Source organism: Coregonus clupeaformis, chromosome 11 (genome assembly GCF_020615455.1).
Source record: "Coregonus clupeaformis isolate EN_2021a chromosome 11, ASM2061545v1, whole genome shotgun sequence".
Lineage (NCBI taxonomy): Eukaryota > Metazoa > Chordata > Actinopteri > Salmoniformes > Salmonidae > Coregonus > Coregonus clupeaformis.
In genome coordinates, this window is record NC_059202.1 from 14,654,465 (window position 1) to 14,681,041 (window position 26,577).

A 26,577-nucleotide genomic window follows, 5' to 3' on the forward strand; every position below is an offset into this window, starting at 1 on the left:
CAACTATGACAGACAAAATGAGAAAAAAAAATCCAGAAAATCACATTGTAGGATTTTTTATGAATTTATTTGCCAATTATGGTGGAAAATAAGTATTTGGTCAATAACAAAAGTTTCTCAATACTTTGTTATATACCCTTTGTTGGCAATGACACAGGTCAAACGTTTTCTGTAAGTCTTCACAAGGTTTTCACACACTGTTGCTGGTATTTTGGCCCATTCCTCCATGCAGATCTCCTCTAGAGCAGTGATGTTTTGGGGCTGTCGCTGGGCAACACGGACTTTCAACTCCCCTCCAAAGATTTTCTATGGGGTTGAGATCTGGATACTGGCTAGGCCACTCCAGGACCTTGAAATGCTTATTACGAAGCCACTCCTTCGTTGCCCGGGCGGTGTGTTTGGGATCATTGTCATGCTGAAAGACCCAGCCACGTTTCATCTTCAATGCCCTTGCTGATGGAAGGAGGTTTTCACTCAAAATCTCACGATACATGGCCCCATTCATTCTTTCCTTTACACGGATCAGTCGTCCTGGTCCCTTTGCAGAAAAACAGCCCCAAAGCATGATGTTTCCACCCCCATGCTTCACAGTAGGTATGGTGTTCTTTGGATGCAACTCAGCATTCTTTGTCCTCCAAACACGACGAGTTGAGTTTTTACCAAAAAGTTCTATTTTGGTTTCATCTGACCATATGACATTCTCCCAATCCTCTTCTGGATCATCCAAATGCACTCTAGCAAACTTCAGACGGGCCTGGACATGTACTGGCTTAAGCAGGGGGGACACGTCTGGCACTGCAGGATTTGAGTCCCTGGCGGCGTAGTGTGTTACTGATGGTAGGCTTTGTTACTTTGGTCCCAGCTCTCTGCAGGTCATTCACTAGGTCCCCCCCGTGTGGTTCTGGGATTTTTGCTCACCGTTCTTGTGATCATTTTGACCCCACGGGGTGAGATCTTGCGTGGAGCCCCAGATCGAGGGAGATTATCAGTGGTCTTGTATGTCTTCCATTTCCTAATAATTGCTCCCACAGTTGATTTCTTCAAACCAAGCTGCTTACCTATTGCAGATTCAGTCTTCCCAGCCTGGTGCAGGTCTACAATTTTGTTTCTGGTGTCCTTTGACAGCTCTTTGGTCTTGGCCATAGTGGAGTTTGGAGTGTGACTGTTTGAGGTTGTGGACAGGTGTCTTTTATACTGATAACACGTTCAAACAGGTGCCATTAATACAGGTAACGAGTGGAGGACAGAGGAGCCTCTTAAAGAAGAAGTTACAGGTCTGTGAGAGCCAGAAATCTTGCTTGTTTGTAGGTGACCAAATACTTATTTTCCACCATAATTTGCAAATAAATTCATTAAAAATCCTACAATGTGATTTTATGGATTTTTTTTCCTCAATTTGTCTGTCATAGTTGACGTGTACCTATGATGAAAATTACAGGCCTCTCTCATCTTTTTAAGTGGGAGAACTTGCACAATTGGTGGCTGACTAAATACTTGTTTTCCCCACTGTATCTATTTTTTACTTAACACTCATTTTTTCTTAAAACTGCATTATTGGTTATGGGCTTGTAAGTAAGCATTTCACTGTAATGTCTACAACTGTTGTATTCGGCACATGTGGAAAATACAATTTGATTTGAAATTATTTGAGTTGTACGTCAACTATCTCTGCATAGTTATAGATTTCTAGTGTATACTACTGTAGAGATATACCATCACGACTAGCTGAGTTCTGATCCACAGGAGCAGAGCAGGAACTTGTTAGTTTGTGTCAGTAGATTTTGTCAGACTCTTCGTCCCAACGTGTGTCCATGACCTTGAACTGTAAGTGCTTAGGCTCATCCAGCCCATACGCTCATCTCACTCCTGTTACAGCTGCCAGTCAGCTCTCAGTGATGTCTATGTCCTCCAACACTTTATGTCTCTCAACACGCAGCCCTCAGTGTCTCTGTGAGAGAGGGACATGTCTGGACCTGTCTGTCACACACGACTCACCCACAGCTGGGCTGCGGTGGGGGCCAGGGGTCTTCCAGAGAGGCTTTTAGATCTTTTTTTTCAGTCTGGACTGCTACTGTACCACAGTGGACCACTAACATTCCTATCTTCTCCCTCCATGGTTTTTTAAATTATTTTGATCCGGCAAGCTCACATGCGATAGTAATCTACACTTCAATTAGATTGCACTACTCATCAGATGCTATCTTGTGTGCTGGAGATAGAGTGAGTGTGCTTTGAGGCAGCCCAAGTGTCACTGTGAAAGAGCACCTTGGTATTACTGTGAGCACTACCCATTTAGTGTGTGTGTGTCTGAGTGAGAGGAAGACTGCTTGACTGAGTTTTAGTAAAGCATATAGGCCTATTCTGTTAAGTACCTGCAAAACAAATGATGCTGTTCTTTTTAAATGTTGGGGTTGGCTCTTCGTCCCAAACAGACCCACTACTAGAGCATAGTCTATTGTCTATTGTGTCTATTTAGCATATGTTCAATCACTCACAGAAATAGATTGGTGGGAAGGCAATGCAAAGTAATAGTTTGCTGGCATTGTCCAAATTATTAATGTGTTTCTCATTTCTCTCTTTTTTTCTCTGTGATGTTGTGTGCTGTGCCTCGCTGCTTCGTGAACCTCATCATGTACAAAAGGTAAGTGTCATAATGCCCGTCTCATAAGTCAGCACTCATTGAGTTATTGAAAAACAGATGTATGGAATCAGAACCACTCACTTTCTAAATGTACACTCATAACATTTACCAAATATGTACTTCTGTGTAGGTGGACTCACGAACAAGCAAGGTAAGTGTACTAAATATTATATCTGTATGTCAGTCTGCATACAAAAATAACTGTATTAGTCTCTAACAAAATAACCAGATTACCGTATTTATGTTAAAGAAAATTAGGAAAAAGGCTTCATATTCCTCCATTTGGTATTTGGTTATGCAGACTGTTCCCTTGCTGCTGTTGCCAGGCAGTCACACAGAGCAGAGCTACAGTTCCAGTGTTCTTCCACTGAGTGGCAGGTATTTTGTTCTAATACTGGCCACCCGCTAACACAGGCAAATCAAGATGGATGGTTAGATTTCATAGTTTTATTATCCCTTAATGTGCAGTTATACAGTGACAGAGAACTCTCCTGGAAGAGGACAGGCCAATGTTTGAGAATTGAGCAGGCGGGAGATAGCATTCTCCAGGCACAGCCATTTAGTTCCATCAGATGAGATGCCATGGCAGGCAGACAGGCAGTCTCAGGCTGTGTCTACACTTGACACTTACATGCGACTTCAGCTATCAGAATACAAAGATTGCATTGAAAAGATGGGTCTAGATGCACAAAAGTCGCTTTGTGGTCTGATTGTGTTCAGATCTGGCTGACCACTTCAGGAGGTGGTCAGGGATACATTGTGCGCGGATTTCTCCTCAGTCTGGACACAATCAGGCTACCGAAAGTGCATACAGTGGGCGACGTCATCAGTCTCCAGAAAACCTGTGTTTTGGGACCGAGAGGCACTTTTTCATTATAACGTTGGAGGAAATACCTTGCTAGCGTGTGAGGAATGTGTTTGCTGGCCTCATAAATTGCTAACACGTTTGCAATCCTTTTAGCGTTACTTGCTAGCTTGCTGACTCGCTACAGAGGTTAGCTGGCTAGTTAGCTACAGTAGTTAGCTACTGCCATCAGTTGTTGTTGTGTTATTGTCATACTTTGCCTACTCCACCATTTGTAGAATGCATACTGGCATTTTAATATAGTGCGGGAAAAGGGAATCCGGACACACTGTGGACACGGTAGACACATTTAAATGTATATGTAGATGCATGACACGTTCAGAATTCCATGATCAGAACTCTATGATCAGAATACTAAAGCTGCATGAACTGTCAAGTCTAGACAGTAGGCACAGTGCCCTGGCCTCCACTGCAGCCACAGCTGTGAACATCTCAAGGAACAATTTATTGACTAAATCCTTCTTGCCACTACGCTATATCTGACTGGGTAAATAACTTTATTTTGAGTTAATGTGGACCCAGTGACTCAGACTTGAGCACTGTGGCGTCTGTGGAACGTTGATAACAATGGAAATGACGTGACCGAGTGATGGGTGTGCAGCCCTTAATACTTTGCCAATACTTTGCGGCACCATCTGGTGATTGTGCTTCTGTCTCTCTCTCTCTCTACTTCCCACTTAACTCTGTAGAGAGGAGTGCCACTCCACATGGAACAATAGCTCTCCTCTCAACACTACAAGGTGTTTTGTTGTCCTTTTAAATGCACATCCCACTGGGCAAAGACATCAATTCAACGTCTATTCCACGCTGGTGTAACATAATTTCATTGGAATTACGTGAAAACAATGTTGATTCAACCAGTGTGTGCCCAGTGGGATGTCAGGTCTCAAGTAGTTGCTCTTCTCCCACCTTTTGTGTACTGACAATAATAATTTGTCCTCCGCTTGTTCGTTCATTGATATTCTTCTGTAGTGAGACTGAATGGTATCCATGTGGTCCTCTGTAGCTCAATTGGTAGAGCATGGCGCTTGTAACGGCAGGGTAGTGGGTTCGATCCCCGGGACCACCCATACGTAAAAATGTATGCGCACATGACTGTAAGTCGCTTTGGATGAAAGCGTCTGCTAAATGGCATATTATTATTATTATGTAAGGGACAGGATAGTTCTAAAAAAGACAGGATAGTTATAAAAATATGTCAGGAAGGTGTGCTTCAACTCGATGCTAAAGCACAATGCCCTCCCCACAATGTGAACATGTAAACAGATATTCCTGTATTTGTTAATCAAACAGAATAAGAATAATACTGTACTAGACAGTCCATTTGGGAGGGAGAGGTGGGGATGGAAATGTGTTCCCTGTCTTTGTTAATATGTCACCCACTGATAAAACTGTCAATGTTGGAATAACTAACAACATTGGGAAAATCTGAATATATTTAGTGGCACATTTCAAACCAGTTTGTATGCAGTGAGGGTCTCAGCAGCACATTGCTGTCTAAATGACTGGTTATTGACAGACCGTCAGCGTCATGGGTTTCGCTTGTTCTTTGAATCTGTGGTACTCTAGCAAATGTGATCCTCTCTGATGCTTCTATTTTAACTTATTTTGATGTCCCTGAGCATTAAGAGAAGTGACAGCTTACAAATAAATCCATAATTATCACATTTGAAAGCTGCCATCCCAAACTTTATTTGCATATGCAACACTTTGAAGGGTGGGTCTGATACACCCGGAGGGTCTGGCAGACTCTGGCAAAGTGGCTTCTGTCGTCTCTCTCATCAGCCTTTGGGTCTTTCTCAGAAACCCACCGAAAAAGAGAGAGGCAGAGACTGTATAGCAAGAAAATACTGCTCTGTTAAAAAAGTCTAAATAGGCAGGACTGACTAAGGTTCAATGGAGTACAAAGAAAACTGAAGGACAAGATTGTTCCCATTGTTTTTTCACCATGTATTTCCCCACAGAGCAAGGCCTGCCAAGGCCCCGCAGGCTTAATTTCACCCCCTCAAAACCCAACATCTTTCTTTGAGTGTTCTGAAGATAGGAACACAATGACTGCCTGTAGAAGTTCATCTTATTTCTACCTGGGAACACAAAAGACTAATCATTGCCATCACAAAAGCCTTGTTCCTGTCGCACAGTGTGTGATAAGGCAGGCTCAGGCAGCATAAAGGGCCTCCAGAGAGTAGAGAGAGGCAGACCGACAGGGAGGAGAATGGGTCCAGGCCAGACCTAGGATTACCTCTCTCCCGTGCTGTGTGGGGTGAGCCTATAGGACCACCCTTATATCCTGTGCTGTCAGTAGAGGACAGGTTTAGGACACACAGCAGACAGGTATTATATAGGAAATCTATATTTATCAATCATGTTTTTTTATGAGAACATTGCCCATACTTTGGCTATGTGTATTTTATTTGTAATGCATGTCCCAATCTTTAGTTTGACATAGACTAATAGTTCCACGCTGAAGCAACAGCCTGGCTGTCTATAGGATATACTATACTGCAAGTGGATTAGAGTTACTGCTGAATATATATGGGATGTCCTCTGCCTGCTGCCCCACATCCTCAGTGAGACACTGCCACATGGATGGCACTGTGGAAAGGGGTCATGTTTATCCAACAACGCCAGGAAAGAAAATAAAACATAGAACCGTTAACTGCTAACCCTTTCCCTGTTAGGCAGAAATAGCGGCATCTGAGGATTGTTTTTGGTAGCTCCTCTCTTCTGCTCCACCTTCTGAACAGATATACATATCCCCCTCTGAGGCTCTGCCACGTTACCTCCCCCTAAAGGTGCAGCTGAAGCTCATCTAATTGGTCACTGGGCTTTAATTAGCACGTTGCGTTTTTCATGTCTGCCATTAGGAATTCAATTGGGGTGGAGTGATAGCTGATATTTTCCCCTTTCTCCATCTCTTCTCGCCAGAATCCTTCCCTGTCTGATTCATCTCATCTTCATTTCCCCAGATCCTGTTTTTAAAGTTTTATTTAGGGTGTCATTTGTTTAACAAGGGGTTATTTATTTAGTGCATCAAATCATTCCTAAATAAATATTTATATATTTGTGGGGGCTTCAAATATTTACATGGTCTCCCCACTTCTGGTTTTCAAGCCACTGTAATGAGTGTTGTTGTTGGGTGTTCAGGGGAATAACAAGATTGGTTTTCAAAGTGAAAAGTCCTTTGAATATATTCAAACTTAATTACTTTGAATCTATTATCAGAGTTGATGCTCTGATCATAGTGTAATTGGAGGTATATTATGGAGAACGGCTGCAGTGATGGTAATTTATGTGGCTGTTGATATTAATTTGAATGATAATGAATGATTCATGTCACGGGGTGGTGTGTAAACATGTCCTTGTGTCAACTCCTGCACTGATGCACTCTGAGATTCCTACTTGACCAAATTCTCTTAATCCTCAAAGAAGCTTAGCCATTTTAGCCTAATGCCCCCTCGTCTCTGCATCTTGTTTTATCGACTTTATTGTGTAATGGTGGATTATTAAAGAGGGGATGATCATTAATACACCACTGTCCTCAGGCCTTGAACCAGTCAGGCCCTCACAGTTTACAGCACTGTGATTGCCACTGGTCCAGCTGGGCATGATGAGCCACACCACTGTGTTTTCATACATCCAGCCTTATTAAGAGACGCTGCAGGCAATACAGTACTGTAGCAGGAACAGAACAGAGCCTGGCAGGCAGGCAGCAGGCAGTTAGGCAGGCAGACAGGCAGCGTGGCTGGTTAGCCGTTGAACCAGGGAATGCCTCTCTCCACTAGAATCCCCAACCTAAGATCCTAATGACTAACCACAATGAGGAAGGAACGGGAAGAAAAGGCTGATTTGTTCTGCATTCTAAATATGGCCTGTAATCTTTATTCCTCTGAGTACCTTATTAAAAGTGAAAGGAAGATGAAATCCCACCACCCGGGCCATCCTTTCTGCTGTTTATTAGAGGGGCTTTTCTCTGCTAATATTGAGGTTATGGTAACCTTAGCCGTGATAGATGCATCTTGTGACTTCAGGTAATAATAGCAATGATGGATTCCCACCTGAACCCTGGAGGTGTAATCTAGCAGGATGGAAAAAGATAAAGTGGCAGGGAGCTTCTGAAAGATACACACAGGCACAGGCAGATCGGATCCAGCTGTTTATCATCGGCTAGACAACACAGTGTTGTCAGAATTTATGATGCTTCGCCTAGTCTCTAATTCATCATTCATTAACTACTATTTTCTCTACTGAATCGTTCTCTATTTATCGGTTTTATCAGTGAAGTTTATTTGATAATAAATATATATATATTTTTTTTGTTGCTGTTAGTGTGAGGATTCTGTTTTCATTTTATGAATACATTTTATCCATCTAAGATGTAGTCATCTAATTTTTTAAGTGTCAGTTCACTATTGTATTAGGAAATTAATATTGTTAGTATACCACCTAATTTACTTCACTTCGTGATGGCCTTTGCTTGTTCGCAGAATACTTTTTGTGTCGCCGAAGTGCAAAAAAAAATAAACAAAATGGATAACTATAAACAGAGAGAATGCGATCAGCATATTTAAATTCTAGATGTGTGCATTCTGGAGCATTCTGTTAGTGCACTAATGAAGCTCAGTTCAGTCCCAGATATTTTTTTCCTGCCCCACACCTTTCCTGTTGTTGAGATGCACAAGGTGGCAGAGCTATTATTCCATTAGCAGCTAATTAATGAAGCTAATTTGTGTAACTGTTATTAAGCCCTTTGAAAGATTGTTTGTCTTCAGATGAAATGAAATGCATCCCTGAAGCGATCCATTGTGGCGGATAGATTAAAAGGGCAATAAGGCTCTTTGAAAAATGTTATATTATGGGCAGTAATTTTTCACCGTACCTCAGCGGCAGTGATGACAGGGAAACACTGCAGTCCTTCTTCATGTTGAGATTCTTTTTTTGGTCAAAGTACCAGGGGAGAACACTAAGTGTGATTTATTCATCCCTTGACCAGTAAAAGGTGTCAGCCAGGTGAAAATAGATGTTGGGAGAGTATTGACAGGAGAAATGGCCATGCAGTTGTCCTGTCCCGTCACACCAGATAGAGAGAGGGGGGAATGTCTCCTCTGATGTACCTCACTGTGTATGCTTTGCAGGAGGCAGTTCCGCTAATACACACATCCTGACCAGTAATACATTTTTGCATTTATTTTACTTGGTTGCTACAGTATATGCTATGCCCACTCTCTCTGTTCGATAGCTCTGATTTATCTCAGGAACAATTGACATGTTTCTATTCCTTATATAAGTCGTCCTCTCTGCATTTCTATATGATATTATACTGTAATTTTCTTTCATTTGTGGCCGTTGCTTAACAGTATCCTGGAGCGCATTGGATACATCTCAGACGCAGACGGCGATCTGATTTCCCACATGAACAGATCAAATCGCCTCTTTTGTTCGCTGGTTCTATCTGGCAGTGTGGAGGGCTTTCCCTTATTGAGGAGGAGAAGGAGGATGAAGAAATGAAAAGCAGTGTAGCTTGTGAACAAACACCCAGCATTTTTCCACAGGAGATGTTGCACAACATGAGCACTGTCTGCCATTCCACGACTCTAGCTGCAAAAAGGGAAGAACATCTCCCTGGGATTTTATATTTAGCATTTTCTATGCTACTTATGAAATATTTCATAAATAATGTGAATATATTAGACAGGGAGAACAGTGTGTCACTGGCAAGTCATTCCATATGCACTGCCATAGCAACAAGACGTTCCACCTTTATCTGTTTAGAGCCCATGATTCTTAAACTGTTAGTTGCCCACATTTCCCTTTTTAATCAGGGAACGTTTGGGATACCCTGCAGCAGGGATCTAGATAAAAGGATTAACTCAGTCTCTACTAGTTAACCACGTTTCCACCCAGCCAGCCCCAAAAAAGTATGGATTTGCAATGCCTATTTCAATGTGTTTTAATCATGTCTCATTACGGATGTGAAACAGATGTACAGTACTAATGCAAGTCTCTCCTTGCATTAGCACTGTATTTGATATTGATTGTTCAATAATTATGATGTATCGATAGTGTTATTTTACAGGGCTATCTATAACTTATACTAGTATAGCTTTACTTTAGTGAACTATAACATTGCTCCTTGCCTGTGGTGTGTGTATAATTCCTACATTATTGGGTTTTGATATCAATAGATTCTGAGCTCAGAAACTTCAAACTGATATGGTGCAAGTTATGTGCCTATTTGTCATCAATATGTATTACTGCATTGAATCTTCTTTTATTACAACTTTTAGTTCCTACACCCACATTTGAGTTCTCCTTTTAATACATATTTTTTTTCATTTGAAAACTTTAGTAATCCAAGTACTGTAATATGATAACTTTTTATTATTTACCAAGATGTCTCAATATTGAAATTGGTATTAGGTAAAAGCCATTTTAAATCACAGTAAAACTCAAACTGCCAGGGATCTGTCAAGCTCCTGAAATTCGGAATTAAATTAAATCCATGACTAAAATAGTGTAACTATAGTGACAATTTCATTAGCAACACACACTCAAAAGTCAGGTTTTGAAATATGTAAACAAGAAATACTGTATAGTGTTTCAATATAGTTCATAGTGAGGCATTGATTGCCCTGTTTAAAATGACAACCTAGGGAAGAGAAACTTTAAGTTAAGCCTAAACCAAAGTGTTGTCTAGGAGAAGATAGAGTTGTGTCTTGCTGAGGCCATCCAGATGTCTTCATGAATGGTTCCAGAGGGCCCTACTCTGCAGCCTTAGTCTGCAGGCTGTACATTATGCTGGCCACATACAGGACCCCTGGTTGGATAGCACAGACTAGCAGAGTAGAACTGGCTCCTTTGTCACTACTGTTAGCATTAGCCAGAGATTTGCATATATTTCTCTGGGAAGCATTAAAGGAATACAAAAAAGACTAATCACTATTGAAAGTCTCCCTTTCAAGATTAAAAGAGCTCCATTAGAAATGTATGACTGCTCATGTAGTTTTTATTTCATTTCTCTGTCACTGTCCTCCCTCCTTTTGTGGAAGGCTTTGATTATCCTCCAGGTTGGAAAAAAACCTGAAATATAATAAAGTAACAGCTGCCACTGGTACTAATGCTGCTTGGTGTAAATGGCACTTGCCTTTCATGGCAGAACTCCTTTGTTATTTTTATTAACTTTGTCTAAAACTTTCATGGTGGCACAGGGGAAACAATGAATCATACAAACTCAGTTGAAGCTCAGGATACTTGAGTTGGCTCCAGGTAATAATCTCATATTGAAAATGTACCTCAAAATTATGAGTGATTGGAAAATACACCAAGACAACATCTTCAATAATTACTTGATTTTCTCGAGGAAAACACTGTTTTGAAAGGTAAGAAATGAGACTAAATGTAAGGTTACTTATCTAGCTTTGGAATGCCTGACATGTTTATATGCTTTGTGTTAAAGGCCTAGTGCAGTTTCCCCCTCCCCACTCAGACCACTCCCAGACAGTCCTAGCTAAATTCTGGCTTGAAAAATTGCTCTTTGCTAACAAGCAATTTCTGTTTCTTTTTGACCATTTTAATTGATAACAATCACAGTAAGGTTCTTAATTGTTACCCAGAAATTAGATAAAAACAGCTGCATTGGACCTTTAATACGATTTAAATTTGACTATTGAAATTTTTAATTCTATTTCATTCATAATGGTTTATGTAATTTCATAATATTCTATAAGTAAATGAATATCTAACGATTAGCCTACATTTATGATTGATTATTATTTAGGCCTTAACCCCTTACACTCGGGGGTAATTTCAGGGATTTCCACTAGTATGAACATGCCCAGGTTTAACAACTTACTAAATATGAGATGCATATTCACAACCATGATATCAATTGAAAGGGTACACTGGAGATAATGAGGAAACACTTACAGTGAGGGAAACAAGTATTTGATCCCCTGCTGATTTTGTACATTTGCCCACTGACAAAGACATGATCAGTCTATAATTTTAATGGTAGGTTTATTTTAACAGTGAGAGACAGAATAACAACAACAAAATCCAGAAAAACACATGTCAAAAATGTTATAAATTGATTTGCATTTTAATGAGGGAAATAAGTATTTGACCCCTCTGACTTAGTACTTGGTGGCAAAACCCTTGTTGGCAATCACAGAGGTCAGACGTTTCTTCTAGTTGGCCACCAGGTTTGCACACATCTCAGGAGGGATTTTGTCCCACTCCTCTTTGCAGATCTTCTCCAAGTCATTAAGGTTTCGAGCCTGACATTTGGCAACTCGAACCTTCAGCTCCCTCCACAGATTTTCTATGGGATTAAGGTCTGGAGACTGGCTAGGCCACTCCAGGACCTTAATGTGCTTCTTCTTGAGCCACTCTTTTGTTGCCTTGGCCGTGTGTTTTGGGTCATTGTCATGCTGGAATAACCATCCACGACCCATTGTCAATGCCCTGGCTGAGGGAAGGAGGTTCTCACCCAAGATTTGACATCCTTGGAGAGCTCTTTGGTCTTGGCCATGGTGGAGAGTTTGGAATCTGATTGATTGATTGCTTCTGTGGACAGGTGTCTTTTATACAGGTAACAAGCTGAGATTAAGAGCACTCCCTTTAAGAGTGTGCTCTTAATTTCAGCTCGTTACCTGTATAAAAGACACCTGGGAGCCAGAAATCTTTCTGATTGAGAGGGGGTCAAATACTTATTTCCCTCATTAAAATGCAAATCAATTTATAACATTTTTGACATGCATTTTTCTGGATGTTTTTGTTGTTATTCTGTCTCTCACTGTTCAAATACACCTAACATTAAAATTATAGACTGATCATTTCTTTGTCAGTGGGCAAACGTACAAAATCAGCAGGGGATCAAATACTTTTTTCCCTCACTGTAGGACATAAGTGAGTGTTACAGAATCCGAATGAAAGAGAAGCAAACACAAACCCACTAGTTGTTTTTTCACGACAGTGTAATCTTTTACAACATATTCCTCTGACAATTCTTGACAACGAAATATCGAATGACTACAAATGTATTGAACAACTTGCCAATAATATTGGTGCCAAACATTAGATTGATAAATCAAAAGACTTATAAAGGTTAGAGTGTCGAAGGACCTGGATCTCCAGATGGCCTCTCCAATGTCCAAAACCAACAATATCAAAAAAATATATAACAAATAAAGATTACAAAGAAAATAATACATTTTTGTGACTTACTTTTAATTTGATTTATTTATTTACCTGGGGGTTTGCAGGTACAGGTATTTTTCCTTTCAGATTTTCACATATATATATATATTGTTGTTGTACCTGCGGGCTGCCACTCAAAAGAAAAAACGAAGATATGCATACAAAGATATAAATGATCACAGTAGAGATTAGTAAATGTTTTTAATTGTATGTAAGAAAAAGGAAAAAAAGACTACCCCTCAACCCCTGAACAAAAAAAAATTAACAAAAAGAAAATACAATATTTTTTGGAATACATTTAATAATTGAGTCTTATGTACCATTTCCAATATGGAAATTCCAGAGCAACTTACAGTTAGTGAGTGCATACATTTTCATACTGGTCCCCCGTGGGAATCGAACCCACAACCCTGGCGTTGCAAGCGCCATGCTCTACCAACTGAGCCACCTTGTAGACCAAGGTACCAGAAAATCCCCTTGAACATTTGTCACACTTGCTCGAGAGCTCTTTTTTGAGTACGCCCATTCATCATTTTTCACACCCTTTAAGCCTTAGCCCCACCCACCTCTTTAAGTATTCACGTGAGTCCATGTGCTAAACTGAGTGGTTAAGGTAGTGTATTAAACAAGTGGTGAAAGTAGTAGCCTAGTCCCGTGTAGCTCAGTTGGTAGAGCATGGCGTTTGCCATGCCAGGGTTGTGGGTTTGATTCCCACGGGGGTACAGTATGAAAACAAATATATGTATGCACTCACTAACTGTAAGTCGCTCTGGATAAGAGTGTCTGCTAAATGACTAAAATGTACAATAGGGAAAAATACACTTTATCTAGACATTAGCCTATATCCTAACATGTTGTTTGTCACATTGTCTCTGGTAAACACACTATATATCTTTGGTCTTGGCCATGGTGGAGAGTTTGGAATCTGATTGATTGATTGCTTCTGTGGACAGGTGTCTTTTATACAGGTAACAAGCTGAGATTAGGAGCACTCCCTTTAAGAGTGTGCTCCTAATCTCAGCTCGTTACCTGTATAAAAGACACCTGGGAGCCAGAAATCTCTCTGATTGAGAGGGGGGTCAAATACTTATTTCCCTCATTAAAATGCAAATCAATTTATAACATTTTTGCCATGCGTTTTTCTTGTTGTTATTCTGTCTCTCACTGTTCAAATAAACCTACCATTAAAATTATTGACAGATAATTTCTTTGTCAGTGGGCAAACGTACAAAATCAGCAGGGGATCAAATACTTTTTTCCCTCACTGTAAGTGGATGGGCCTGTTTATTTTTTATTTATTTTTACATTTTAGTCTTTTAGCAGACGCTCTTATCCAGAGTGACTTACAGAAGAAATTAGGGTTAAGTGCCTTGCTCAAGGGCACCAACAGATTTTTCACCTTGTTGGGTCAGGGATTCAAAGGTCGCTACCTTTCGGTAACTGGCCCAACGCTCTAAAAGCTAAGCTACCTGCCGCCTGTTCACATGTTCATGAACTACAATAAATGGCCATATCACCCCCAGACACACCTGCCTAAGTTTATGGGTCATGTAATCACCTGGCTAAGTGGAATCTTTTGTTTTGAAATGTAGCAAGCTAGCTAGCTAAACAAGTTCATGAACCATAACCCCAACCCATACATTCTTAGAAAAAAAGGTGCTATCTAGAACCTAAAAGGGTTCTTTGACTGTCCCCATAGGAGAACCCTTTGAAAAACCCTTTTTGGTTCCAGGTAGAACCCTTTGGGTTCCATGTAGAACCCTTTCCCCAGAGGGTTCTACATGGAACCCAAAAGAGTTCTGCCTGGAACCAAAAAGGGTTCTCCTATGGGGACAGCCGAAGAACCCTTTTGGAACCTTTTTTTTCTGAGAGTGTACAGTTTAGCAATACATAATGGTTTGTCATACACTTAGCTAGCCAGCCACCATGAATGAAATTATGCAGTATTAATCAGCAGATAAAGCTAACCAACCATCTAGCTAACAGTAGGCTATAACTAGCAATGCAAACGGATTTCTGACAAAATGAGACACGATTTATACTGTAACGTTAGCTGGCATTAGCTACCAAGCAACTAGCTAGTTAGGTTTGATGTTGGCTTGCTAGCTAGCCAGCCAGCTAACGTTAGCTAGCTAGCTAACAGTATGCTTTAACTAGCAATGTAAATAGATTTCTGACAAAATTAGATACGATTTGTAACGTTTACTGGCGTTAGATACCAAGCAACTAACATTAGCTAGCTAGCTAGGTTTAATGTTGGCTAGCTAATGTTAGCTAGCTAGCTAACAGAAGGCTTTAACTAGCAATGCAAATGACTTGATAGCAAAATGAGATACAAATAATATCTGTACATGAAGCTAACGTTAGACTTTTACCTGTTTACATGGATGAATGCTTCACGGCAGACTGGAACTGCTTTGATTAAGTAAAAGATCCTCTGTCGTTTGCATTTCGTCTGCTCATCTTTCTTGGGATGTTGTGTCAGTCGCTCCAGTTGACACTGACAGTGTTCAATATTACAATAATCATCACATCTTTGTTTTTCTCTGTCATGGATGCTGTGCTTTCCCTTTGCTTGAAGAAGTAATCCAGTGAGAGTTTTTTTGTTTGTTTTTGTTTTTCACCTTCATTTTAACCAGGTAAGCCAGTTGAGAACAAGTTCTCATTTACAACTGCGACCTGGCCAATATAAAGCAAAGCAGTGCGATAAAAACAACAACACAGAGTTACATATGGGGTAAATAAAACATAAAGTCAAAAATACAACATAATATATATATATATATATATATATATATATATATATATATATATATATATATATATATATATACAGCGTGTGCGAATGTAGTAAATTATGGAGGTAAGGCAATAAATAGGCCATAGTGCAAAATAGTTACAATTTCATATTAACACTGGAATGATAGATGTGCAAAAGATGATGTGCAAATAGAGATACTGTGGTGTAAATTAGCAAAATAAATAACAATATGGGGATGAGGTAGTTGGATGGGCTAATTACAGATGGGCTGTGTTCAGGTGCAGTGATCGGTAAGCTGCTCTGACAACTGATGCTTAAAGTTAGTGAGGGAGATAAGAGTCTCCAGCTTCAGAGATTTTTGCAGTTCGTTCCAGTCATTGGCAGCAGAGAACTGGAAGGAATGGCGGCCAAAGGAGGTGTTGGCTTTGGGGATGACCAGTGAGATATACCTGCTGGAGTGCATACTACGGGTGGGTGTTGCTATGGTGACCAGTGAGCTAAGATAAGACAGGTATTTGCCTAGCAGTGATTTATAGATGACCCGGAGCCAGTGGGTTTGGCGACGAATATGTAGTGAGGGCCAGCCAACAAGAGCATACAGGTCACAATGGTGGGTAGTATATGGGGCTTTGGTGACAAAACGGATGGCACTATGATAGACTACATCCAATTTGCTGAGTAGAGTGTTGGAGGCTATTTTGTAAATTACATCGCCGAAGTCAAGGATCGGTAGGATAGTCAGTTTTACGAGGGCATGTTTGGCAGCATGAGTGAAGGAGGATTTGTTGCGAAATAGGAAGCCGATTCTAGATCTAACTTTTGATTGGAGATGCTTAATGTGAGTCTGGAAGGAGAGTTTACAGTCTAACCAGACACCTAGGTATTTGTAGTTGTCCACATACTCTAGGTCAGACCCGCCGAGACTAGTGTTTAAGAGAAGTTGGAGGCTACGGAAGGAGTTTGTATGGCGTTGAAGCTCGTTTGGAGGTTTGTTAACACAGTGTCCAATGAAGGGCCAGATGTATACAAAATGGTGTCGTCCGCATAGATGTGGATACGAGCATCACCAGCAGCAAGAGCGACATCATTGATATACACAGAGAATAGAGTCGGCCCGAGAATTGAACCCTGTGGCACCCCCATAGAGACTGCCAGAGGTCCAGACAACAGGCCCTCCGATTTGACACATTGAACTCTATCTGAGAAGTAGTTGGTGAACCAGGCGAGGCAGTCATTTGAGAAACCAAGGCTATTTAGTCTGCCAATAAGAATGCGGTGGTTGACAGAGTCGAAAGCCTTGGCCAGGTCGATGAAGACGGTTGCGCAGTACTGTCTTTTATCGATCGCGGTTATAATATCGTTTAGGACCTTGAGCGTGGCTGAGGTGCACCCATGACCAGCTCGGAAACCGGATTGCATAGTGGAGAAGGTACGGTGTGATTCGAAATGGTCGGTGATCTGTTTGTTAACTTGGCTTTCAAAAACTTTCGAAAGGCAGGGCTGGATGGATATAGGTCTGTAACAGTTTGGATCTAGAGTGTCACCCCCTTTGAAGAGGGGGATGACCGCAGCAGCTTTCCAATCTCTGGGGATCTCAGACGTTACGAAAGAGAGGTTGAACAGGCTAGTAATAGGGGTTGCGAAAATTTTGGCGGCTAATTTTAGAAAGAAAGGGTCCAGATTGTCTAGCCCAGCTGATTTGTAGGGGTCCAGATTTTTCCGCTCTTTCAGAACATCAGCTGTCTGAATTTGTGTAAAGGAGAAGCGGGGGGGGGGGGCATGGGCAAGTTGCAGCGGAAGGTGCAGAGCTGGTGGCCGGGGGAGTGGTAGCCAGGTGGAAAGCATGGCCAGCCGTAGCGAAATGCTTGTTGAAATTCTCGATTATTGTAGATTTATCGGTGGTGACAGTGTTTCCTAGTCTCAGTGCAGTGGGCAGTTTGGAGGAGGTGCTCTTATTCTCCATGGACTTTACAGCGTCCCAAAACTTTTTGGAGTTAGTGCTACAGGATGTACATTTCTGTTTGAAAAAGCTAGCCTTTGCTTTCCTAACTGATTGTGTATATTGGTTCCTGACTTCCCTGAAAAGTTGCATATCACGGGAGCTGTTCGATGCTAATGCAGTACGCCACAGGATGTTTTTGTGCTGGTCAAGGGCAGTCAAGTCTGAGGAGAACCAGGAGCTATATCTGTTCTTAGTTCTGAATTTTTTGAATGGGGCATGATTATTTAAGATTGAGAGGAAAGCACTTTTAAAGAACAACCAGGCATCCTCTACTGACGGAATGAGGTCAATATCCATCCAGGATACCCAGGCCAGGTCAATTAGAAAGGCCTGCTCGCTAAAGTGTTTTAGGGAGCGTTTGACAGTGATGAGGGGTGGTCGTTTGACCGCGGACCCATTACAGACGCAGGCAATAAGGCAGTGATCGCTGAGATCCTGGTTGAAGACAGCGGAGGTGTATTTAGAGGGTAAATTTGTCAGGATGATATCTATGATCCCCGGGACCACCCATACGTAAACATTTATGTACACATAAACGTCTGCTAAACGACATATTATATTATTATTATATTATTAGAGTTAAGACAACAGCTGGAAATGGCGACAAAGTTTGGGCTGAGGCTAAACATAAACAGGATGCGGTACTGTATAAAGGAACAGTCCAGCAGGCATCAGCTGTATAGCTGAGTTATCATAAGGTCCGGTGAACAGCAATAGGAGAATTTGGAGGTATTTCGTGGGCTGTTACAGCACTGGCGAGCAAGAGGCCCGGCTAGCGTGTGCTAGCGGGCCGGGGCTAGCAGATGGATCTTCGTGGTCGACGTCGTAACGGGAAGCCTGTTGAATCCACATCAGACGATTTCGTCGGCAAACCAGTCGTGTTGGATCGGCAGGGCTCCGTGTCAACACTAGGAGGTCCCGTCCGGTTGACAGAGAGGTAGATAGCCTGGCTCGAGACTAGCTCAAGGCTAACTGGTGCTTGCTAAGGGGCAATGGTAATTAGCCAACGACAACAGCCATTTGGTTGCAGCTAGCTGGTTGCGATGATCCGGCGCTTGGATCCAGTGATTCCAGCAGAAAATCCGATATGCTCTGGGTCGATAGCACGCTGTGCAGACTGGCCGACAAATTGTCCAGATTTGAGCTAGAGCTGGCTGGTGGGTAGTGCAGGCCACGAACAATGGTGAAGACGCTAACGGTGGCTAATAGCAAGTAGCCATTCAGTTGCAGCTAGACTAGTTTCAGCTTAAGGTTCTTGATAAAAGTTAAAATAAATAATAGAATCCTTTCCACGTTGGGTGAGGCGGGTTGCAGGAAAGTATATTTAGTTAAAGAATGAAAAGTACAAATTGAGAAATATATACAAAATAGACAAAAAAAAAAAAAAAAACTGGCTATTTACACAAGGACACAGAAAAAACACGACCGCACTGCTACGCCATCTTGGATACCCAATGAGAGTTGTTTAATACAAGAGCCTTCTGAGTTCTCTTTTCGACCCTCTCAACATTTGCAATCCAACTTCAGAATTTTGTCAATCTCCTCATACTCTGCTTCTACTGGGCATTCCATTGAGTTCAAAACTCAGTCCACTTCTTCCGTGAACACAACTCTGTTGATCTCCGTTTCTTCCCCATCACTGTCATCAGAAAACTCAGCAATGTCTGGTTCAATGACAATGTTGTTGTTACCCAAGTCAAGGATTTCTTCATCATCTGATTCATTTTCAGAGTTAGAGAGTCAGCCCGTCGTCGTCCAGAAAGTAGTCCATCACAACATTCCCCACTGAGCTTTGTTGATAGTGGCAGTTAAATTCAGGACAGCAATGTTGTTGAGAGCTGTAGCAACATGTTTGCAGTTGTCCATTGCTATTATCTTTTAAAAAATCAGCAGTAGACTACTGATCTGGGAAGCTCATTATGTTATAGACCGTAGCCTGTGGCATGACCAATCAGGACTCTCTCGGCATGACCAGTCCCTCCATTATCTCAGCCAATCAAGGCTAGCCAGGAATAATCCTTTGTTTCTAGGCTCGTAATTTTACATTTTCATTCATATTTACAGATCACCTACGCGTTTGTTATTAAGGCACATGAAAGTCCACATGTTCAAGATGGCATTTCTGTGTTTTTTCAAATGTCTCTCCTGTAAATTAGGAACATCCGTCTTATGCCTCACTTGAGCGATCCAGACACAAATAGCCTATTTTAGGGCCTATTTTGGGCATGCCAGTCCAAGAAACAGTTTCTACTTGCAGTGCAGCACAAAGCCACTTGGCACACTGTGCACATTATTGTGGCTTTTATTATTTCTCCCCCAGCTTTGAAGTGTACACACAATCTTCTCCCAACAGTACCTTTGAGGCCCTGAGGAACATCCCTTTTACTTGAGGAGAAGTAAATGGGCATGCATTTTCTGTAAGCTCCAGAGTTGGTAGCCATGGAGGACCGAGCTCTAGAGGGCCGCGCTGTGGACGGCTGAGCTGTGGAGGGCAGAGCTGTGGAGGGCAGAGCTGTGGAGGGCTAAGCTGTGGATGGGCAGAGCTGTGGAGGGCTAAGCTGTGGAGGGCAGAGCTGTGGAGGGCAGAGCTGTGGAGGGCAGAGCTGTGGAGGGCTGAGCTGTGGAGGGCAGAGCTGTGGAGGGCTAAGCTGTGGATGGGCAGAGCTGTGGAGGGCTAAGCTGTGGAGGGCAGAGCTGTGGAGGGCAGAGCTGTGGAGGGCAGAGCTGTGGAGGGCTGAGCTGTGGAGGGCTAAGCTGTGGATGGGCAGGTAGAGGAGGGCAGAGCTGTGGAGGGGCGAGTAGAAGAGGGCAGAGCTGTGGAGGGGCCAGTGGGATCTTGTGCCCTGAAATCCACAAGCTCCTCTATCAGCCTCTCCTTGAAGACTTTCTGTGTCAGTGGTGTCTGTCTTTGGATATTGGCCATCTGTTGGTGGAGTATGAAGCTGTTGACACATGCATTGTCCAGGAAGTGGTAGAAGAACATCCTGTACCATTCTTACTTTTGTGAAGGACATGGTACTAGTTGATCAGGGCATCTGACATGTCTAAACCACCCATGTACTTGCTGTACTGCTTCATAGCAGTATGGACATCGACGTTCCTCTGGCATGACCAGTCCCTCCATTTTCTCAGCCAATCAAGGCTAGCCAGGAATAATCCTTTGTTTCTAGGCTCGTAATTTTACATTTTCATTCATATTTACAGATCATCTACGCGTTTGTTATTAAGGCACATGAAAGTCCACATGTTCAAGATGGCATTTCTGTGTTTTTTCAAATGTCTCTCCTGTAAATTAGGAACATCCGTCTTATGCCTCACTTGAGCGATCCAGACACAAATAGCCTATTTTAGGGCCTATTTTGGGCATGCCAGTCCAAGAAACAGTTTCTACTTGCAGTGCAGCACAAAGCCACTTGGCACACTGTGCACATTATTGTGGCTTTTATTATTTCTCCCCCAGCTTTGAAGTGTACACACAATCTTCTCCCAACAGTACCTTTGAGGCCTGAGGAACATCCCTTTTACTTGAGGAGAAGTAAATGGGCATGCATTTTCTGTAAGCTCCAGAGTTGGTAGCCATGGAGGACCGAGCTCTAGGAGGGCCGCGCTTGTGGACGGCTGAGCTGTGGAGGGCAGAGCTGTGGAGGGCAGAGCTGTGGAGGGCTAAGCTGTGGGATGGGCAGAGCTGTGGAGGGCTAAGCTGTGGAGGGCAGAGCTGTGGAGGGCAGAGCTGTGGAGGGCAGAGCTGTGGAGGGCTGAGCTGTGGAGGGCAGAGCTGTGGAGGGCTAAGCTGTGGATGGGCAGAGCTGTGGAGGGCTAAGCTGTGGAGGGCAGAGCTGTGGAGGGGCAGAGCTGTGGAGGGCAGAGCTGTGGAGGGGCTGAGCTGTGGAGGGCTAAGCTGTGGATGGGCAGGTAGAGGAGGGCAGAGCTGTGGAGGGGCGAGTAGAAGAGGGCAGAGCTGTGGAGGGGGCCAGTGGGATCTTGTGCCCTGAAATCCACAAGCTCCTCTATCAGCCTCTCCTTGAAGACTTTCTGTGTCAGTGGTGTCTGTCTTTGGATATTGGCCATCTGTTGGTGGAGTATGAAGCTGTTGACACATGCATTGTCCAGGAAGTGGTAGAAGAACATCCTGTACCACTTCTTACTTTTGTGAAGGACATGGTACTAGTTGATCAGGGCATCTGACATGTCTAAACCACCCATGTACTTGCTGTACTGCTTCATAGCAGTATGGACATCGACGTTCCTCTGGCATGACCAGTCCCTCCATTATCTCAGCCAATCAAGGCTAGCCAGGAATAATCCTTTGTTTCTAGGCTCGTAATTTTACATTTTCATTCATATTTACAGATCACCTACGCGTTTGTTATTAAGGCACATGAAAGTCCACATGTTCAAGATGGCATTTCTGTGTTTTTTCAAATGTCTCTCCTGTAAATTAGGAACATCCGTCTTATGCCTCACTTGAGCGATCCAGACACAAATAGCCTATTTTAGGGCCTATTTTGGGCATGCCAGTCCAAGAAACAGTTTCTACTTGCAGTGCAGCACAAAGCCACTTGGCACACTGTGCACATTATTGTGGCTTTTATTATTTCTCCCCCAGCTTTGAAGTGTACACACAATCTTCTCCCAACAGTACCTTTGAGGCCCTGAGGAACATCCCTTTTACTTGAGGAGAAGTAAATGGGCATGCATTTTCTGTAAGCTCCAGAGTTGGTAGCCATGGAGGACCGAGCTCTAGAGGGCCGCGCTGTGGACGGCTGAGCTGTGGAGGGCAGAGCTGTGGAGGGCAGAGCTGTGGAGGGCTAAGCTGTGGATGGGCAGAGCTGTGGAGGGCTAAGCTGTGGAGGGCAGAGCTGTGGAGGGCAGAGCTGTGGAGGGCAGAGCTGTGGAGGGCTGAGCTGTGGAGGGCAGAGCTGTGGAGGGCTAAGCTGTGGATGGGCAGAGCTGTGGAGGGCTAAGCTGTGGAGGGCAGAGCTGTGGAGGGCAGAGCTGTGGAGGGCAGAGCTGTGGAGGGCTGAGCTGTGGAGGGCTAAGCTGTGGATGGGCAGGTAGAGGAGGGCAGAGCTGTGGAGGGGCGAGTAGAAGAGGGCAGAGCTGTGGAGGGGCCAGTGGGATCTTGTGCCCTGAAATCCACAAGCTCCTCTATCAGCCTCTCCTTGAAGACTTTCTGTGTCAGTGGTGTCTGTCTTTGGATATTGGCCATCTGTTGGTGGAGTATGAAGCTGTTGACACATGCATTGTCCAGGAAGTGGTAGAAGAACATCCTGTACCACTTCTTACTTTTGTGAAGGACATGGTACTAGTTGATCAGGGCATCTGACATGTCTAAACCACCCATGTACTTGCTGTACTGCTTCATAGCAGTATGGACATCGACGTTCCTCTGGGCCCGTACTCCCTGGGCATCCTTCACCCTCCTGCTCACCACTGTGAAGCACACTACCACTTCTCTGGTGTCCATCCACTTTACAAAAAGCAGTGGTCCGTCCCGGTGCGTATGGTCCCCTTATCATCTCTTTTGGACAGCTCATTGGTGGTTGTAACTGCGAATCCCTGCCAGTCTGTCCTTATGGTTCCACAGGCACCAACAATGGTCAGTGTACACGTGGTAGCCTGTTCCAAGAAGAGGGACATCCAGCAGCTACATCACAGCGTCATAGCTCAGCCCCCTCCCGCTGGCCGAGGCACGTGTAGGCACATGCAGTCTGCCAATACAAAAGTTTGTAGCCCCATCTAGTTGGCTTGGCCCTCATATATGTTTCAAGCTAATCCTTGCCTTGGAGGCTACCATCCTCTCATCTATTGCAAGGTTCTGGCCGGGTTGGAAGAACACTTTACGCGCCTCCACTATGTCTTGATACAAAGGCTTGATCTTGTAAAGCCAATCAAATTCTGGCGTTCCCCTCTTCACGTCATTTACCTCATCCCCCTGGGGGTCACTCAGGTGTAGGCTCCATAGAATACTTTCATACCTCGGCCTTGTCATGACTGACTTGGGATCTGCTAATTGTAGAGCCTAGAATGGTTCCAGTAGTCCTGAAGGGTCTTCACTTTCAGAATCCCCATGTAGATGCCAATGCCAATAAATGAGCACAGCTCACTTTGGTTCAAAGGCTCTCATAGGTGTGTTTTCCCCTGCTACTTTCTCCTCTGCACCTTTTTGTTTGTGTTGGACACAATAGTATCCAACACAGAAGAGGTGAAATAATGGTGGAACAGCTCACGTGTGGAGTAGCTCTGTGATGCGTCTAGCTGTGGCCATGGTGTCCGCTTTGGTGTAAACCTGGGCTGAGCTGGACTTTCATCCTCCTCCAAGATATCCCTCCATCTGTCCTCATGATGCTCTGCAGGGGCACCATGAGGCCTGGTGGTGCTCTGCAGGGGCACCATGAGGCTTGGGGGTCCTCTGGAGGAGGTTGCAGCTGGGGAATAGAAGCAGGTCCATTTTCCTCTACCTCTGGAGGAGCTTGCAGTTGGGGAAATGGAGCAGGCCCATTTTGTCTTGGGGGGTGGCCTTGGTTGCCAACACTCATCATCAGAGTCATCACTGTGGGGAAGCAGTAGAAAAGAACAATGAGGTATGTGCATATGGTTGGACTACATTTTATGGTTAGTTGACAAAACAACTTAGTTTTGCAAATACCTGACGTGGAATAGAGGAATAATCTTTTTGGAAATAATGTATTTGGGAAATTGCATGCAACGTGTCAAACAAATTAATGCTAAAAATACAATTAGCAAGCCTATACCTTTTCCATTCCATTATCATTCTAAATACATTATTAAATACTTACCAATCAAACATTCTGCCAATTCCCTTGAGTCAGGATCTTCGTCATTTGAGTCCATTTTCAACATTATTTGTGAAGCAGTAATTATTATTTTGCGTTCTTTTACCCCGTCCTGAAGCCATTCGTGTAGCAACAACAAGATCAGTTTAAGAAGTCTGTCTTTCTTGTAATGCTGTGCGTCATGCGTAATTTGTGCGCCTTCTAACACAAAGAGGTGGGTTATGGACTACCATGCCCTTTTATGGGATCACCCGACCTTGATCATGTAAGTACCCTTTGAACGTTTATTTTCTTTACTATTCGCCTGGCAATTCCAGTGTTCAGATTTCTTGCCGCTCTGAAAAGGAACAATTAGTCAATTTTTTATTCATGTTGGAAGGGCAAGGTGCATTCTGGATAGGCTGGAGTCGCTATTTTCTATCACAATGTAGTGAAAGAAGGCTTATTTCTCTCAGGACAACCTAAACTATTGTTTTATGTCATGTCTATAATTGTAGATATCACGCTGCGTCTGTAAAATTCAACATTGTAAATGTGATATGTTTTGTGATACTGAAATATGGAATACAGTGGGGAAAAAAGTATTTAGTCAGCCACCAATTGTGCAAGTTCTCCCACTTAAAAAGATGAGAGAGGCCTGCAATTTTCATCATAGGTACACGTCAACTATGACAGACAAATTGAGAAAATAAAATCCAGAAAATCACATTGTAGGATTTTTTATGAATTTATTTGCAAATTATGGTGGAAAATAAGTATTTGGTCACCTACAAACAAGCAAGATTTCTGGCTCTCACAGACCTGTAACTTCTTCTTTAAGAGGCTCCTCTGTCCTCCACTCGTTACCTGTATTAATGGCACCTGTTTGAACTTGTTATCAGTATAAAAGACACCTGTCCACAACCTCAAACAGTCACACTCCAAACTCCACTATGGCCAAGACCAAAGAGCTGTCAAAGGACACCAGAAACAAAATTGTAGACCTGCACCAGGCTGAGAAGACTGAATCTGCAATAGGTAAGCAGCTTGGTTTGAAGAAATCAACTGTGGGATCAATTATTAGGAAATGGAAGACATACAAGACCACTGATAATCTCCCTCGATCTGGGGCTCCACGCAAGATCTCACCCCGTGGGGTCAAAATGATCACAAGAACGGTGAGCAAAATCCCAGAACCACACGGGGGGGACCTAGTGAATGACCTGCAGAGAGCTGGGACCAAAGTAACAAAGCCTACCATCAGTAACACACTACGCCGCCAGGGACTCAAATCCTGCAGTGCCAGACGTGTCCCCCTGCTTAAGCCAGTACATGTCCAGGCCCGTCTGAAGTTTGCTAGAGTGCATTTGGATGATCCAGAAGAGGATTGGGAGAATGTCATATGGTCAGATGAAACCAAAATAGAAGTTTTTGGTAAAAACTCAACTCGTCGTGTTTGGAGGACAAAGAATGCTGAGTTGCATCCAAAGAACACCATACCTACTGTGAAGCATGGGGGTGGAAACATCATGCTTTGGGGCTGTTTTTCTGCAAAGGGACCAGGACGACTGATCCGTGTAAAGGAAAGAATGAATGGGGCCATGTATCGTGAGATTTTGAGTGAAAACCTCCTTCCATCAGCAAGGGCATTGAAGATGAAACGTGGCTGGGTCTTTCAGCATGACAATGATCCCAAACAAACCGCCCGGGCAACGAAGGAGTGGCTTCGTAAGAAGCATTTCAAGGTCCTGGAGTGGCCTAGCCAGTCTCCAGATCTCAACCCCATAGAAAATCTTTGGAGGGAGTTGAAAGTCCGTGTTGCCCAGCGACAGCCCCAAAACATCACTGCTCTAGAGGAGATCTGCATGGAGGAATGGGCCAAAATACCAGCAACAGTGTGTGAAAACCTTGTGAAGACTTACAGAAAACGTTTGACCTGTGCCAACAAAGGGTATATAACAAAGTATTGAGAAACTGTTGTTATTGACCAAATACTTATTTTCCACCATAATTTGCAAATAAATTCATAAAAAATCCTACAATGTGATTTTCTGGAATTTTTTCCTCATTTTGTCTGTCATAGTTGACGTGTACCTATGATGAAAATTACAGGCCTCTCTCATATTTTTAAGTGGGAGAACTTGCACAATTGGTGGCTGACTAAATACTTTTTTCCCCACTGTACATAGTTGGACTGTTAGACCTGTGGTTTCCTTGTATGACATCAAAGCGGTATTTATTATTTATTTATATAATCCTCAACATTGAATCTTTCAAAATACATGGTGTCCTCTTAGTTTACAGCATTTCCCTCACTCAGACAACAAAACATTT

The 26,577-nt window shown here is 43.0% G+C and overlaps 1 protein-coding gene across 1 annotated transcript in view; it reads left to right on the top strand.

Annotated features, from left to right (window-relative positions):
- LOC121576616 (nuclear receptor ROR-alpha A-like) overlaps positions 1–26,577 on the top strand; it is a 291,217-nt gene that overhangs the window by 97,680 nt on the left and 166,960 nt on the right. The window contains exon 2 of the mRNA XM_041889904.2: positions 2,772–2,792. Within this exon, the coding sequence (XP_041745838.1) occupies positions 2,772–2,792 (21 nt within the window). The remainder of the gene's footprint in view (positions 1–2,771; positions 2,793–26,577) is intronic.